The sequence below is a fragment of the Coptis chinensis genome, chromosome 2 (assembly GCF_015680905.1).
Source record: "Coptis chinensis isolate HL-2020 chromosome 2, ASM1568090v1, whole genome shotgun sequence".
NCBI lineage: Eukaryota > Viridiplantae > Streptophyta > Magnoliopsida > Ranunculales > Ranunculaceae > Coptis > Coptis chinensis.
In genome coordinates, this window is record NC_141457.1 from 44,200,809 (window position 1) to 44,218,533 (window position 17,725).

General features: G+C 38.6%; 1 protein-coding gene across 1 annotated transcript; it reads right to left on the bottom strand.

The window, feature by feature from the left end:
- Nucleotides 1–2,133: 2,133 nt before the first annotated feature.
- Nucleotides 2,134–14,213, bottom strand: LOC147516156 (phenylalanine ammonia-lyase 1-like). The gene is given in 5 exon segments (XM_086588823.1): nucleotides 2,134–2,652; nucleotides 2,655–2,686; nucleotides 3,066–4,111; nucleotides 4,144–4,462; nucleotides 13,214–14,213. Coding segments are annotated over 5 exon segments (2,121 nt in total). The 5' UTR covers nucleotides 13,603–14,213; the 3' UTR covers nucleotides 2,134–2,317.
- Between the last annotated feature and the right edge of the window lie 3,512 nt (nucleotides 14,214–17,725).

The following is a 17,725-nucleotide window of genomic DNA, read 5'->3' on the forward strand; positions in this document are numbered from 1 at the left end:
GAAAACACCTATTGGATTATGAACAATCATTGTTCTTATCTATTTGGGGTATGGACAATCACTATTCATACCTCAACATAATGTATGATCACTAAAAAAACACCAATTGGATTATGAACAATCATTGTTCTTATCTATTTAGGGTATGAACAATCATTGTTCATACCTCAACATAATGTATGATCAGTAAGACCTATTAGTATATGAACACTCATTGTTTATACATATTTGGGGTATGAGTATGAACAATGACCTAAACATGAGCTATGAACAATCACTATTAGTTCATTCTTAACATAATGTATGATTAGTAAGAACACCTATTGAAGTATGAACACTTATTGTTCATACTATACCTTAATATGAGCTATGAACAATCTCTGTTCATACCTCAACATAATGTATGAACAATAATTGTTAACTTATTTGGAGTAAGAACAAACACTGTTCACACGAGGAGGTAATACCAAAACGATAGAAAGGATAAAATCGGAAGATATTAATTTCAAATACGGGCTATTTGTCCTTAAGAGCTATTTTCACCCGAAAATCCGGATTGTGAGTGATTTCGAAAAAAAAAAAAAAAAAAAAAAAACGCAGTGTTCTCCAAGGTATTGTGGTTTCTGATGGTCCTGCCTTCGGTGATCTACAATGGCGTTTATCGACACTCCCATTACGTCTGGGTGGTTTAGGTATTTATTGTGCCATTGATGTTTTTACATTTGCTTTTGTGGCATCCCGTTTTCAGACTTCTGAGCTTCAGGACCACATTCTTAGGAGTTGTGGTACAGTGCCTTTGAATGAGATTTTTGATGCTGCTAGCAATGCATTGAGTCTCTGCCTACTTGATTTTGACCTCAATTCTCTGGCTATGAATGCTACCGTCCCCTCAAAACCACAAAAAGTTTTGGCAGAAGCGTTCTATGGTAAGATTGTTGCTAGTCTCGAGAGGGAGTTTGATTTTTCTGTTCGTCAAAAGGCAGTTATGGGATGCTTGCAGTCGGAACACGCAAAAGATTTTCTACTTGCTATTCCGATGGAGGGACTTGGACAGCGAATGTCGCCAGTGGAGTATCGTTCTATTCTTCGATACCGTCTCATGATTCATTTGTACTCTGACAGTGGTTTATGCCCTGTTTGCAAAAAGAGTAGATTGGATGTTTTTGGGGACCATGCAGTACACTGTCGACATTTTTCAGGTTTCAAATACCGACATGATCATGTTAGATACATTTTATGTGATGCATTTTGGAGGGCTGGAGTACAAGTGAAGAAAGAAGCTCATGTTAACTTTCTCACTGATCCGAATGAGGGAAGATCGACTCTTCGGCCTGTGGATGTCTTGATTTACTGTTGGTCTGAGGGAAAACATGCATGTGTTGATGTAACTGGAGTCTCTCCGTTGGTAGGGTTGGGGAATGGTGACTTTGAGGTGGGAGAAGCAGCTAAAAGAGCAACGACAGGGAAGACAGTGAAGCATGAGGAAGCTTGCAGGGCTAACAATCATTGTTTCATTCCGTTTAGTTTCGACACTTTCGGTTTCTTGGAACAACAGTCTGTTGAGCTTCTCAAGAGACTTTAGAAAGTTATGAACAGTAACGTTATGACAGCTGGTTCTAACGAGTTTGTTTTTAGAATGATAAAATTTGCTATTCAGAAAGGACTTGCGGCGCAGCTTGTTGCACGCTTGTCCTAATTATTTGTAAAATTTCTCATCAGTATTAATAAAATTTCCACTTAAAAAAAAAAAAAAAAAGGTGTTTGTTGATTTTGGCGATTTCTTGTTCTTATAATTGTTGGCAAACCGACTCCATTGTTTTCTTATAAACAATTGCAATTAAGTCTAACATGGTTGTCAAATTTCTCAGTCTGGTCACTTGGTCAGGAGGACAACTTTTATGAATAATGAATACAGTTTTCTTATTTGGTTTTAAGAATGGATACTGGATAGTCCTTCCCGTTGTCGGAAAGCCGAACTGCTAAAGCGTAATGGTGCCCATAAGTTGCCTATGGGAATTTCTCTACTGATCTTCACATCTCAATTAGAGATGACAGTGTTACGGGCATGTCGTATCAAATATTTGGAATGATCTGTATAGTACATCATCAATGCAAAGATATGCCAATGTTCAAAGAAACTAACTTTATATATAATTTAAAATAAATAGACATCATTAAGGGTCCGGAGATCACATTTTTCCGGTATAGACATGGTGCTCTTATGAATACATGGTATATCTTACGACATGGACATTGAAGAAGACTAAAAAATCCCCGTAATCAAAACCAAATAATTTCAAATGAAGCTGTGAATGTCCTAACAGATTGGAAGTGGTTCACCATTCCAGTCACTTAGGCAATCGAAAAGGGGATCAATGATCTTCCCTTCGCACATTGCTATAAAGACCTTGTCGAGCACCTCGCCTGGCGATTGGACCATCTCCCCAGTCAGTAATCCAGTTCCCAACTCCTCCCTCACAAACTTGTACAATGGGTATGACCTGCACTCCTTTATCTGGTTAGCAATTGCCAAGGTACCAGTCTCGTACGAGTTTCTTGCGCTCTCAACTTCCTTAGGCAAAAGGCTTTTTAGTTCCTCCTCGAAGGCACTAATCTTTTGGAAGATTGAGTTGTCAAAGTTCCTTTCTTGGTCAATGCATGTTCAACAAGGACTTGTATAAACCTAGTATCGAAAAACAGTAATAAGAAAACAATTTCCTTAAGACGAAAAACGCCGCCGGTATGGCGCAACTCAAGGCTAGAGCCACGACGTGACATTTGACTCCTTATATCTGGAGCTCAGCTCCCACCTCCCGCGCGCGACGTGTGCACTAAGGTTTTCTGGAGCTCCCACCTCCCGAGAGCCCCCAAACCAAGGAGGCCTTGTGTGCGCGCAAGCACCTCCTTATATCTCTCTACACTATCCCTCCATAAGGACACAACCAATATAAACTTAAGAGTCTTAAGTTTAGTAACCAATGTGAGACTAAAGCCCCCCACATTAGAGTGTAGTAGATACAAAAGGTCATGGGTTCAAACCCATGAGGACACAAATTCCTTCACATTTCCAACAGGGGTATGTTGCGCTGCATGGGTCGTCGATGTAGGCAAAGACATACTCGCAATCAACAACCTTGAGCAAGTCCTTTTCACAAAACCTTGAAGGATGAAGTTCGCCGTTAACACCCATTGCTAGAACTTTCATAGCCACTTGGCTCACTGTGTTCTTGACTGTGCTCTTTAAGTTCTCCTCCAAATGCCTCAGGTCGATTGCTTGACATAGTGCAACCAAGAAGCTTGTAGACATGAGCTTCAAAATGTCGATGGCTTCAGCAGTTTTCCTAGAAGAGATTAAGCCCAAGGAGTTCACATCTTGATTGTGTTGTTCTGCACTTTGAACATGATTAGTTACTGGATTAGCAAGGAACTGCAGTTCAGAGCAGTAGGAAGCCATTGCAATCTCGGCACCCTTGAAACCATAGTCCAAGCTTGGATTCCTACCACCAGATAGATTTGAAGGCAACCCGTTGTTGTAAAAGTCATTAACAAGCTCAGAGAATTGCGCAAGCATTAGCCTCCCAATCGATGCAATTGCCAATCTTGTGTTGTCCATTGAGACTCCAATAGGAGTCCCCTGGAAGTTCCCACCATGCAAGGCCTTGTTCCTTGACACATCAATCAATGGATTATCATTGACAGAGTTGATTTCTCGTTCAATGGATTTGGTTGACGATCGAATGACTTCAATGTGAGGTCCTAGCCATTGTGGAGAAGTACGAAAAGCATACCGGTCTTTCTTAGGCTTTTGTAAGGGATCAATTTCATGTAGCTTCTTAGCTGCTTTCACATAGGAACTGCCATCCAAAATGTGTTCCATAATGGCTGCAGCCTCAATTTGACCCGGGTGGTGCTTCAGTTTGTGTGTCAAATGGTCCGTAAACTCGGGTTTACCTTGCATGACTTCAGCGAAAATCGCTGATAGGACTTCTGAGAGAAGGGCTAGAATGTTGGCATCAAATAAAACCATTGAAGCTAGGCCTGATCCTACTGCAGTGCCATTAACAAGTCCAAGACCTTCCTTGGGCTGTAATTCAAAGAATCCACTATTGATCTCAGCCAATTTAAAAGCTTGTTGATCTCAGCCAATTTAAAAGCTTGTTGAGCATCAAGAGATTGACCGTCGGGCCTGACAGCTTTGGAATTGGGTCGTCCAGTTAGAAGCCCAGCAATGTAGGACAGAGGAACTAGATCACCTGAAGCAGTGATTGTGCCCCGAAGTGGTAAGCATGGGGTGATGTTTTGATTGAGAAACTTGGTTATTGCTTCCAATATTTCAAAACGGATGCCTGAGTATCCTTGTAGAAGTGTGTTGATCCGGACCAACATTGCTGCTCTTGTTGCAGGCTGGGGCAGTGTGTGGCCAGATTCAGTCCCATTCCCAAATACTCCAGCGTTCAAGAATCTGATCCAACAAGTTTCAAACAAAAAGAATAGTAATTGAGTTGAAATGATATATAATAAGAGAATAAACCATTATATCGCATTAAGTAAAGGCTACGCTTATAAAAATTAATTGTTTTTTCTTTCTGAAATAAAGTTGGGTCATAATATAGTGGATTAGTTAAAAAGAAAAGTTCGGCGAAGAATAAAAAAAGTGAGCACTGATGGTCAGTGATGGATCAAATAAAATCGATGCTGAAGCAAAGCATGTGCATATAATTGTTTATGTACTTTTAAAAAAAGTGCATATCCCATAATTGTTTATGTACTTGCGGATATTCTTTTCTTTAATAGAAGACACGCTCACACGCCAACACTCTTAAAAGCTGCATACCTTTCTCTGAAATGTCCACAATACCCCCGGATGTCAAATGGTTGTCAGCACCGCTCCGCGTAGAAACTAGTAGAATACAAGATTTCTTTAGGCGCAATATTGACTTGGCTCGAAACCAGGATTTTTTTTTTTTTTTTTTTTAAGATTTAACCTTTTATTAGACCAAACGTAATTTACATAATTCTAAGACATCATAAAGAACTTGCATATTTACAACCATTGGGGGCTGATGCCACCACACAGACGAGAAAGGCGGAAGGAAAGACAGGTCTCGAGCAGGGCTAGGTGAAAAGTGTACAGTTGATTGCCGTGACAAACGAAAGTTCTTTACTTGATCCGCTGCATGCGATGCCAGCGCGTCAACAGCACCATTTGCTTCCCGATAAACCCAACTGAAGTGCACTTCTTGGAAGTTACTCAGCACTATCTTAATCTGAGTAATAATTCGAGCTAGTAACCAATGACAGTTCAAGTTCTCATCCTTTAAAACCTTATATAGCAATTGAGAATCTGTTTCTACCTCCACCTTCATATATCCCACTTCTACCACAATTTGAAGTCCATATAATAGAGCTACAAATTCCGCCTCATTGCTGGTTGCGAAGAAAATTGGTATCGAAGCTCCCATTATAAAACGACCCGCAGAATCCTTGAGAATACATCCTCCCCCTGCATGTCCTGGATTCCCAATCGAAGCCCCATCTGTATTCAGTTTAACCATGCCTTCATTGGGTGGAAACCATTTAATATAAACAAGCACTTTTTCTTTATGCTTCTGACGGAACATGATTTCCATAACCAGCTGTATGTGTTTCAAGGCTCTGCTGATGTATCGAGATGGATGAAGACGCTTACCTTGAAACTTTGTTTCATTTCTCGTGATCCAAATAATCCACAAAACCCCAACAAAATAGCAGTACTGCACGTCCCCATTTTGCATTGTCCTTATATATTTTAATAAACACAGTAACTGGTCCTTAAAACTGCCAACATTCATATTCCTCTGATCAACAAGGCCACTAAAATTTGTTCCACACCAAATAGCTCTAGAAAAGGAACACTCAAAGAAAACATGAGTTTGAGTTTCAGGAAAGCTCTCACACATGGTGCATTCTGGATAAACTTGAAAATGATGAGATGCCAAAATATCCGGCCATTGGGGACGACACCTTGCAAGCATTGCCATCTGAAAAAATCTTTGTTTGAATGAGACTTTCATCTTCCAAACCTGTTTATAAAAATTGTTATCCCGATCCAAAGTATCTCATTCTTTGTAATCAACCTGAATGCAACCATTATATCATTTCACGAGTATTCGCCATTATCCTCCCATTTCCAGATCAAAGTATCCTTCTCATTTGGTGTTAAAGGTATGGAAACAATTCTCTCCACATATTCTACAGGCCAAAATTCATTTAACCTCTCCCAATCCCATGTATTAGTATCCATGTCAATGAAGTCAGAAACAAAGTGAAAAGGACAGTCAAGTGGTTTCTGAGTAATTTCAGGCAAATCCTCAGAATGTGGAATCCATTTTTCCTCCCATGCCTTAATAGAAGTACCATTCCCCAACTTCCAGACCGATCCAGCATTGATAATTTTTCGTGTTTCACAAATCCTTTTCCACATAACTGATGAAGTAGATTTGACTTCCGCCTTCAAGAAACTGGAGTTGTGAAAGTATCTCTGTTTCATTTGATGAGCCCATAATGATGTTGGATTTAGAAGATCCCATCCTTTCTTTGCTAATAAAACATAATTTTGTAACTGCAGTTCCTTGATGCCCAGCCCTCCATTATTCTTTGACATACATGCTAACTTCCACGGGAAATAATGTAGTTTCCTTGTCGCTGGTGTATGGCCCCATAAAAAAGATCTTATGATAATCTCCATTCGATCCAGTATTTGTGCAGGTAAAATTGTACATGACATCATATGAGTAGGCAGCGAAGATAAAACAGAATTTACCAGAGTGAGTCGGCCTGCCTTAGATAAACAATTAGCTTTCCATCCGGCCAGTTTCATTTGAAATCTTTCCAGAAGAGGACTAAACCTGTGAACTCGACCCTTCCCTGTTAAATTTGGTACTCCCAAGTACATTGGCAGGACAGAAGTAGACGGCATCATGAAACTTTTTCTCAAAAAGTAAACGAACCTTCTATGCAATTTGGGGTGATGAATTATTTGCGACTTGGTTCTATTGATAGTCTGACATGAAACTTTACAATACTCCTTTAGCAGATTGTTCAAATGATGCTGCTCCTCAAATCCACACTTACCCAGGACTAAAAGATCATCAGCATACATTAAGTGAGACACCGGCTGAGAAAATCTCCCCAATTTGCAACCATGTATAAGCCCTTCTCTATTCATTTTCAAGAAATTCAAAGACAGTAGCTCTGAACATAAAATAAAAAGGTAGGGCGAAAGGGGATCACCCTGTCTTAGTCCTCTAGATGGCTTAAAAAAACCATGTGCAGCACCATTTAGTAACACAGAGTAAGAAACATTCTGAACACAAAACATTATCTTGTTAATCCAGTCCACTGGAAACTCAAACTTGGTTAGCATCACCCTCAGAAAACTCCATTCAATTTTATCATAAGCTTTCTGCATATCAATCTTCAGAGCAAAATATTTAGCTTTTCTATTCCCATGCCCTCTTATTTTATGATAAAATTCATTTGCAAGCAAAACATTGTCATGAATACTTCTCTTGGGTAAGAAGGCAGTCTGAAATGGACCAATAATTCTTTGCAGGATAGGTCTCAATCGATTGACAATAATCTTAGAGATAATTTTGTAAACCACATTTGTCAAACTGATTGGCCGAAAATGTTCCGGGAGTGAAGGATTCATGATTTTTGGAATTAAAGCAATGAAGGAATGATTTAGGCTGCGGGGAGAAAAGAGCCCGAAAAGGAAAAAAGACTTTACTGTCGCACTTACTTGATCCCCCACCAAATTCCAGAAATGCTGGAAAAAAAATGCCTGATATCCATCCGGTCCTGGAGATTTAAAAGGCTTCATATGCTTCAGAGCAGTGACTATTTCATCAGTATCAACTCCTTTTAACAAGTTAGATTTTTCATCTTCATCAAGAGATGGGGCTTGAACATTGAAAATCTGTGACATAAGATTAGGATCCGAAGTAGTCATTGTGTCTTCAAAAAATTCACTGAGCCTATCACCTATCTGTCTCCTTTCAGTTAAAATGCCACCATTTCTATCTCTGATTGAGTGTATATAATTCCTTTGTCTTCGACAGTTTACCATATTATGGTAGAACCTTGTATTCTGTTCTCCAAATTGGAACCAATCTAGACAAGCTTTCTGCCCCCAATGATTTGCTTTCTGTACCAGTATATCATTATGTTCCAGTATCAATTCATTCTCCACCCTGAATAAATCTTCTGTCTTGTTGTCATTCTCTATCAAACTTTGAATCTCACTCAGCCTCTGTAAAACACAGTCCAACTTATGTTCCACCTCACCAAATACATGCTTATTCCACCATTTTAACTTTTCTTGACAGTTTTGCAGCTTCTTACATAAGACAAAAGAAGGAGAACCTCGCAAGTCATTGTGAAAAGCATCTCTTATCTGTTCCTGACAGCCATCATGTTGCGCCCACATTATTTCAAACCTGAACGGTCGTCTAACCGTTACCCTGTCTTGTAGCAACTTTAGAATCAGAAACTTATGATCAGAACTGGTGGCCAACTCATGATGAACTCTACAGCCAGAGAATCTTGAACGCCAACCTTCATTTGCCATCATTCGATCGATTCGTTCCCATATTCTATGCCTCCCATTCTGTCTATTTGTCCAGGTGTAAATACTACCCACAAAACCCAAATCAAACAGCTCACAATTATCCATCATATCCAAGAAATTCCTCACTTTGGAATAATTAAAAGGTTTTCCCCCACATTTTTCTTCTGGACAAGTTATTTCATTAAAATCGCCCATGAGCAACCATGCTTCATTATTTGTGGGTTTAAACATAGTAAGAACAGGCCACTGTAATCTCCTAATACAAGATTTAGAGTTACCATAGACACATGACAAAAAGAAACCTTCATGTACTCCATTCACTTTTCTTGATATTTTACGATTGAATGAACCAAGAGTCGGACATCAAAACTTCAACAACCACAGATTTTTCCCAAAAGATCCACAAACCACCAGACAACCCGCGGCTTGGAACTACAAAAGACTCAAAATCCCCTAATCTTTTAATTAAACTGACTCCTTTATTTACAGAACACTTAGTTTCCATAACAAACATAAAGATAGGCCTGACATCCTTGATTTGTTTTTTCAGCTCTTCCATCATCGAAGGTCGGCCACTCCCTCGACTGTTCCAAGCTAGTAGACTCATGGAATCTTTGGGGTCTGCTTACGGCCAGAACCCTTAACCGATTGAAGTTTTTTTCCTTTCCCTACTGAATTCTTCTTCTGCAGTATGTTAGGGCGGTCAACCTCCACCTCACATTCATGAATATGAATTTTTCTTCTTGATTCTCGATCCTCCTCAAGGAAACTTTCAACCAGTTCATTGACATTCTCCCTGTCTTGTTTCATCTTATCCTTGGCTGCAACCCCTTGCGATATCTCTTGTCTTTTATAAGAGTAATCCTCCTAATGAACAACCTGATTATGTAGCTGAGCCAAATCAATGAAATGAAGCTTCTTAGGATCAGTTGATATCTGAGCAAATCCAGGCGGACATTCCAGTTCATGCAAAGGATGAAAATTATTGAAATCCATTTGAGTTGAAAAACCCAGCTGTCCAGGGTTATGCGCTTCCACTGCAAGAGGTAGGTGATCATGTGGAATTTGCCATCCAGGTTCATTGCTAGGGCCATCATGCGCATGCAGTTGAGGTGACGATATGTCAATGATCATGGGAGCTTTTAAATGTTCAGCAGTTGTGTTCATGCGCTTTGAATTAACCGAGGAGTCAGCTACATTTGTGATCATCGGAAGAAAAGGTTGGTTTAGATCAGTGGTAAACAGCAAGAAGAAGCCAGAAACAATTCGGTCTCCAAAGGGTTTTGGAACATAACGAGTTTTGGAAGAGTAAAACTGAAACCTTTGTCCTCCTGGAGAAACTCGAACTTCAGTCCCATGACTATCTTCAGTTACATTACAAGCTGCAAAATGATGTCCAATGAAGCCACACTTAAAACAGAAAACTGGGAGGTACTCAAAAACAAAAGATATCCAGTCGACTCCATCTATGGATTCCGGAATGAGAAAGCCAGGGGGAATTGGTGCATGAACATCCAGTACCACTTTAACTCGAACACAACTAGGTTGCATTTCAGTCTTAGGATACAACTCCATAAATTTGAGATCCGACATATCAAAATAACCAGATTCCACCAAGTTCCCCTCAATAATCTCCTTGTCCAAATATACCTCAGGATAGTTATGTAAATGCATCCACACATAAAACTTTGAGAAATTTAACTCCTTGGTTTCATAGAAGTCCATCCATGGGATAATCTGAAAAATGTGCTGAGCTACAATCCAAGGCTGCCCCAGCAGAAGTGCAGCCACCTGTTCCTGAGACTCCATCTTGATTTGATATATTTCACCTTTGTACAAAACCATGTCTTCAATCTTAAAAGGGTACCATGCTTTTTCAAGAGTTGATTTAATAGTGGTCATATTCAGCCTTCCATCCAGAACACGACCAAACAGAGTGGACTTATTATGGTCTACATATATACTCTTCATTTTCTCAGAGCTGGTTATCATTGGAGGATCTGTATAAGGCATCTTCATCTTGGCAGCAAATTCCACAGATAGAAGTTCAACAGAATTTGGGTGCTTGGAGGAAGACAGAAACTTGTTTGTGTTAGGGCTCATGTAAAGAAGGAAGTGAAGAATCTCGATTTGAAGAACTATGAAGAACCAGTAAGCTGCCAATAACCTTTTATACAGCCCAAATTCATCCACAATCCCTCCACATTCAAGAAGTATCAACGCCACCTCATTGCTTACCCATTCATACAAGTCCATCTGTTTGCATAAAACCCCATAATCAGTCCATAATCTCCTTTTTATGAAACTAATCCGCTAAATGGCTACCTCTGTACGCAGACCATCATTACCCATTGATCTCGTAACCCTCACTAAGACAGAAAAGAGTCTAGATTAATGCAGTCATCATAACAAGTAAACTCAGCAAAATCCTGTTTAGAGCTTATAAAGATTTGAAACCCAACTCTGCAGGGAAAAAATCTCCACATAAAAGTCGTGCATTAGACGTCAAATATCAGCTGAGAGAAGAACAGAATCACTGTTTCTAAAACGAAGTAAACCCCCAATGGAAGTTCTGAACCCACATGCAGAAACTGATATGTTTGAGAGAGAGAGCACGAGCATTAACCCATAGCCACAGTTAGCCAATCTAGAGAAGATGTGATAAACACCCAATAAGAATGTCTGAACCAACATGCAGAAACTGATATGTTTGAGAGAGAGAGCACGAGCATTAATCCATAGCCACAACAATGCAATCGAGATAAGATGGTATAACAGCCAATGAGATGCGTTGTTTCCTGAACTAACAATGTTTACATTGTAGGATTTTACCAGGAATATAACGACATATAGAAAGTTGGGCTATTATTAATCATGGGCTTGTGAAGGAGAACTAAAGAAAGTAGGCTTAAACTGCCTAGGATTAGAAAGGTGCGAATTGCTACTCAACTGATAGTTAGACTGATATTGTGTATTGAATTTAGAAGGTATTTTGGAAATTCGGTTTGATAAAAATGAGATTGAAAAACGGATTCATGAATTTGGGCTATGATATTGATAATTGAGAATTTGGGATTTGTGAATTATGATTTTGAATTAAGGCTATGATATTGCTGATTGAAATTTGGATGTGATTTTGAGAATTGAGAAATTAGAATTAGGGATTTAAGAATTAAGAATTGAGAAAGGAGAATTAGTTCGAAACCAGGATTTGGCATACCATGTCTCATTTCAAGTTTTCGTAATAAGTCAAATTAAGTGACCAATTGACTAAGAGCTTGACGTGCACTCCTCTAAAGGTACAAAATACTTGTTTTTGGAGTGTTATCTAAACTGATATTAGGAACACAATCATTAATTCATTTGTTTGTAGAGTATAGCTACTAGTCCATTCCTAGTTCTAACATGCGATTGTTTTTTAAAATCAGTCCCGTGATAATCTGCCGAATATTTGTTGTTAATTAGATTATATACAAGCTATAGTCTATAGGAGCATAGGATCTACATACTCTCCCTGTTGGTCCCGCATATCCTAAAATTGATCATATCATAAATGAGTAAATGGCTATGGTAAACATATTACTGACTCAGTTGGGTGCCTCTCAAGTCGCCTACCTATATTTATAACTAGTATATAGCCTGTGCCGTACCGCCCGTACGGCACTAAAAAACCCCTATCAAATCTCGACTAAAAAAACTCCAATGGAAGTCTATTAGAAATCCGACAAAAAAATCCAACCGAAGCCCACTAAAAATCTAGCCGCATTTATTGATTTCAATAATAATGCAATACTCTTATTCCACACTATTAAACGACCCACACCTTATGAGCTCTACGATTCGCCTCGTCATAAGCTAGATCAAATCAATACTATTCTTGAAATTATCAGACAATGAGCATGCTGCAGGGAGCGTTATTGCATTATTATTATCATCGATCAATTCATCATCAAATCATTTAGAAGAAAGACAGCGTCAGTTTTTAATGAACGTAAAGCGTAATAAAAGGCTCACGTGCATAACTCCAATGACATTAATGTGCTCCTCACCTTTCTTTATTAACTTACTAGTATTTGCCCGTGCGGCAAGATAGATATGCGTCTGTAGCGCCTCCCCTCACCAGATCCACCCACCCTCTTCAGGCACAAATCGCATAAATCTTTTCGCCCCGACAAGATCCGCCCCGTCGGCATGATGTGTAAAAAAAAAAACCCAGCCCAAGTCCACCAACTTAAAAAGCCCAAAAAGTGTAAAAAGGCCTAACATAAAAGGCCCATCCCAAATAGTTATAGTGTCCATTCACAAAGTGTAAATGGCCCAATGTTAAAAGCCCAGCCCATGTAGCCTTTGTTGACCAAATGGTTATGGAGTGACTTAACAAAGTTGCACACACCCCATCATCTTTTAGATCCTCCATGTCATAAAATTAATCCAAAGGTTAGAGGGAGGTGTGGTTGGTCCGACACCACCCTATTTTGTTATATAGATTACAACCAGAAGATATAAAGATTTTCATAAAGATATAGAGACACATAAAACTTGTGATCATTCGTAGAAGAGTTGAATAATGTGGACAAACCTATCAAATTACAAACAGCTCACCTAATGAGTTCATTCTGAAGTGCACCTCCTTGTTTAGTTCTTCTGTGAGAAGTTGAACCAAATCCAGTTGTAACACTATTGCTATCTGTGCCTTTATTCATGCTGTCCATCACCTAATCACTACTTGCTTTCACTCCTGCTCTAGCTGACTCAGATAACTCAACCTTCACATTTGCACCATGTGCAGCAATTCCAGCCACTTGAGATATAGTAAGTGTCTCACCTCCAAGTTTGACAAATGGTTTTCTGAACTTTGCCACCATTTTCTTAACTTCATCAAGGTGACTTCCTTTTAATGACTCAGCTGCCGTGCCCCAGTTAAATGGGTCTTTGTTATTATTAATGTACAGACTCTCAGCACCATTACCATTTTGATGAATGCTAGTCATGTTCTTCAACAGTAAACGTACACAACACAGTGGCAATATATAACCAAAATATATATGCACAAGCAATGAAGTTTCAAGTTTAGGTATGTAGTGAAAAAGCCAAAACGAGATCAAGCTGTTAAGATCTTTGTATCTTGAATGACAAAATAAGAGACAACAGGAAAACAAAAGAAAGAAAGCAAGAAAACTGATGGGCTTGTAAGGAAAGGTAAAGGGTTTGGTTGTTGTATTGTGTATAAGAGAGGATTAGATATTCCTGAGTCTTGTTCAACTACTTTTGCAACTTTATAAAGAGCTGTTGGCTCACCGAGGTTTGCCGAGAATGCCCGAAATGTTAGGTGAATTGAATCGCTGACTGTTAGATTATTCATGTCATCTAACGGTAAGGTGGTCTCCATGACTGGTGCGAGTCGGGAGGAACGAACGTGGGTTGTTGCTCGTCAAGGATAACGCCATAAAGCTTGTAGTTGGTGAGGAGTTTTATTTTGCTGCAAATTAAAATGCGATAGACCATACTTATTCGATCTCTAAGTATTCCTGCATACCAAATGTAGATGTTTGTTAGTTTATTGGACAACGACATGATGATTTGTGTGATGGGGAATGACTGCACTCTTCTTGGAATAAGAATTGCCTACGTATTAAGTTTCTTGGGGTCAAACTTGAATCAAGCCTTACGTAGTTCATCTCTCTCTACTTATAAATGTTTGAGCTGACCTTCCTTATTTGCTCCATGCCGTTACGAAGTGTAGATCCACCTTGTGTGCTATCTTGATGATTCGCCATTATTCTGATGTTACAGAGTAAATGACTCATTGATTGTTGTATTGACTGAGCTCCAAGATTGCGCTAGATGATTTGTTTCTATATATGGCTGTAACTGATGCTGGGACGACCTGGATTTGAGACGTTTGGTACGTTCTAATTGATTGATACGAGTTGATGGAGTACGACCTGGTGTGTGGACACGTGTACTGTAGTGTAGAACGGAGGGTATTTACACCAAGTAATTATATCAACTGAAGTGATTATTCTCGACATATTGAATTTCGATTTGGACTACACTTCACTCTGTAAATGAACTATAAAACTTTTGATGTACGTACTGATCTAGCTAGGCTTTTGATGTCACATATGAATATCTAAATAGCCAATGACTAGATGCTATAAAAATTAAAAAAAATTCCTATAAAAAAAAAAATTAAAAATTTAACGTTACCTGAATAAATCGTCTTGGTTTAACGACGAAAATCAATAAGAGATATCTAACGGCGACTATGCTTCGGTTATAGAACGGAGAGCAGTGCATGGGGGTGTGGACAGTGGAGTGAGACCTCTTTTTATAGAATTATTATAGCCTATACAATAAGATTCTATTGCTATCATGGAACGGATCATTTGTGTTTGTAGAATCTGTCAAAATTTATGCACACAGACACACCATATAGCAGCTTAATGATAATTTTTTTTTTATGCTAAAGAACATAAATTAGAACACCCCTATATCCAAAGATTATATAATATATTTGGATATAAACTACATGTTTGTCTAGGCCATCTCTGCCACCAACCAAATGCGGTACTAGTGCATGTAATTGTCATCATATATTGTTAATAATTCTTTCTTAACTTTACAAATGCCCAGCTACATTGTCTACGGTTGAATCAACTACTCCAGTATTTTTTTCAACAATTTTTAGTTCCAACAACTTTGAATATTATATGCTGCAAATGAGAATTACTTGTCATGATGCTAAAACATGATATGCTTAGTTGAGATCCACCATCCATATGCATTTAGCTTATAAGCCAGAAACTCATATATGTCAACAAAGTCAAATTAGGGTTAGGGTTACCCCCATTATTAGTTGCAATTAGTGTTAAACACCCCCCCTCTATTTTCAAAAATATTAGTGATACCTCTATTTGTAAGATCCAACGGTTGGATCTTGCAACCGAGTAGTTTAAATCAAAAGTAAAAATCCTGCTCACATGATTCCCTTGGCGAGAAATTTCCAATTGGTTGTTAACTAGAGTTCTAGCCTTTTGGTTTGGAATGAAACTCTTGCTCGAAATAAATTGCAACGTGCATGTGAGTGAGGTGTTTGAACGAGTGTACTCGAGTGTGTGTGAGAACCAGTTTTTGCACGTGTAAAAGTACATTTATCAATTGGCGCCGCTGTCATCCTAAAGGCTCGAGAAACCGCATACCAAGTTGGAATAGCTCAACTGGGAACCCCCCACTCCTACCCTTTCATCTCTTTCATTTTTCATTTTGCATTTGGTTTTTGTTAGAATTTTACTCGTGTTTTGCTACTGATTAGGTACTGTCATTTATTTAGTTCTAGCCAACTGCCCATAGTTTAGAGCACGCACGCACCCTTGATTGACCTGTCCAGAGCGCGCCTCGTTTCTCGATCCAATAAAAAGACTGCCCGCATACCAATTGTACCGAGTGCGCCCCACGCCTTATTTTGCCTATTTTAGAGCGCGCCCGCCCTCCAAGTAATACTGATCAGGTTGAGTTTTTTTGAGGACATCCCAATTCACTTCTCGAACCTGGAACCGTACTCGGATCGTGTTCCAATAGAATAAGAACGTGCTTCAAGGCTGTTGAAGGTGCTTATAACACCCCGTGTTTTTATTTAATATTTTCTTAGTACAATAAATAATAAAAATAATAAAAAGAGATAAAATAAAATAAAAGGATAAATATTATAAATAGATAAGGTAAAAAGGATAAAGATTATAAAGAGATAGGGTAAAGTGGATAAAGCCCATTCCATATTTTTCGGGGTGGTTTTAAAGTTAAAAGAAAAAAAAAATGATTCACACGGGGAAGGGATTGGACACACAGAGAAGAAAATAAAAATGGAGTTTTTTCACATAAAGAAGAAGAGGGGATTCTTGCTGGAAATCTACTGATAGATAGCTGCTAGCAGGAGCGTATCACGGGTGAGTAGTTTAAACATATTCTTTAAAATTTTATTTGATTGATAATCATATGATTCTATTAGTTATTTACTTAGTTTATATATTGGAACCTTGTAATGAAAATATTGGTGTGGTCAAACAGAGTTAATTGGCATTCTTGCGAACTCAAGCCTTACTTTGGTTATGCATAAATAGTCATGGGTATGTTCTCTATGGTCAATGGTGGCTGGCATATATATAAATATTTGGAAGTAGGTTTGCGTGGTGCCTTCTTTTTGTTTTTGAGTGTCACACCCACGTGTTAAAATTGAACCATCATATTGTATAGAATGGAAACTTTGGAGAGAGCGGAAATTAAGCTATGGGATGCACATTTTTTATATGAATACAACCCACCGTCTGGGATTATCAAGGCATTTTTTTATCTCACCATTGATTATGTACAGCCCTTCCGAGGTGGTGTGTTCTTCTAATGAGCTATTTATTTAAAACTTATATGTAATTTGCTTAGAAGGCCGCATATCTAGATTTAGGTGACCTTATTTGTATTGTATGGCAGCTTCAAACATTTTTCGGCCCCTAGATTTAATTGATAGAGGGTGTATAGTGGTAGGCCCACTACCTTGTTTTGTTACACGTATAAACTTAAGGTATTTAGTGAAGGTTTCCCAATATACTGCATGGGATGTATTAGCTAAGCAAACTTAAGGTCTTTGTTGTTTAACAACAATTTCTTAGCTATCTGGGTTTCCCTTTCCTTTATGTTTTGTCTTTCCTTGGGAGAACTTGAGGTGGAGGTCCATTTATATTTTGGAAATGGGAACTGTACTCGTGAGAAACAGAAACATAAAGGCGGTACATACCTCACCTACCTGAGAAATCTACTTGTCTAATATATAAGAAGTACATGCTGAATTTGCTTAAGAAATGTTTGACTATAGTTACTGTGCACCTCTTTATGTTATTAGATGTGCGTCTACTGGGAATGTCCATGTTTGATTTCTACACACAGCTACAGAGTGAAGTAAATTCATATACAATTGAATGAGATGTGGTCAAAAGTAGAAATGTTTGACTGAGATACATGAATATATTTTTCTCTGTCCCATGATTAAATACCGAGTGTTGTCGCTGGTCTGATTTCGAACTAAATTATGATTTAGTTATAGTTTGAATTAGAATTTTAAGA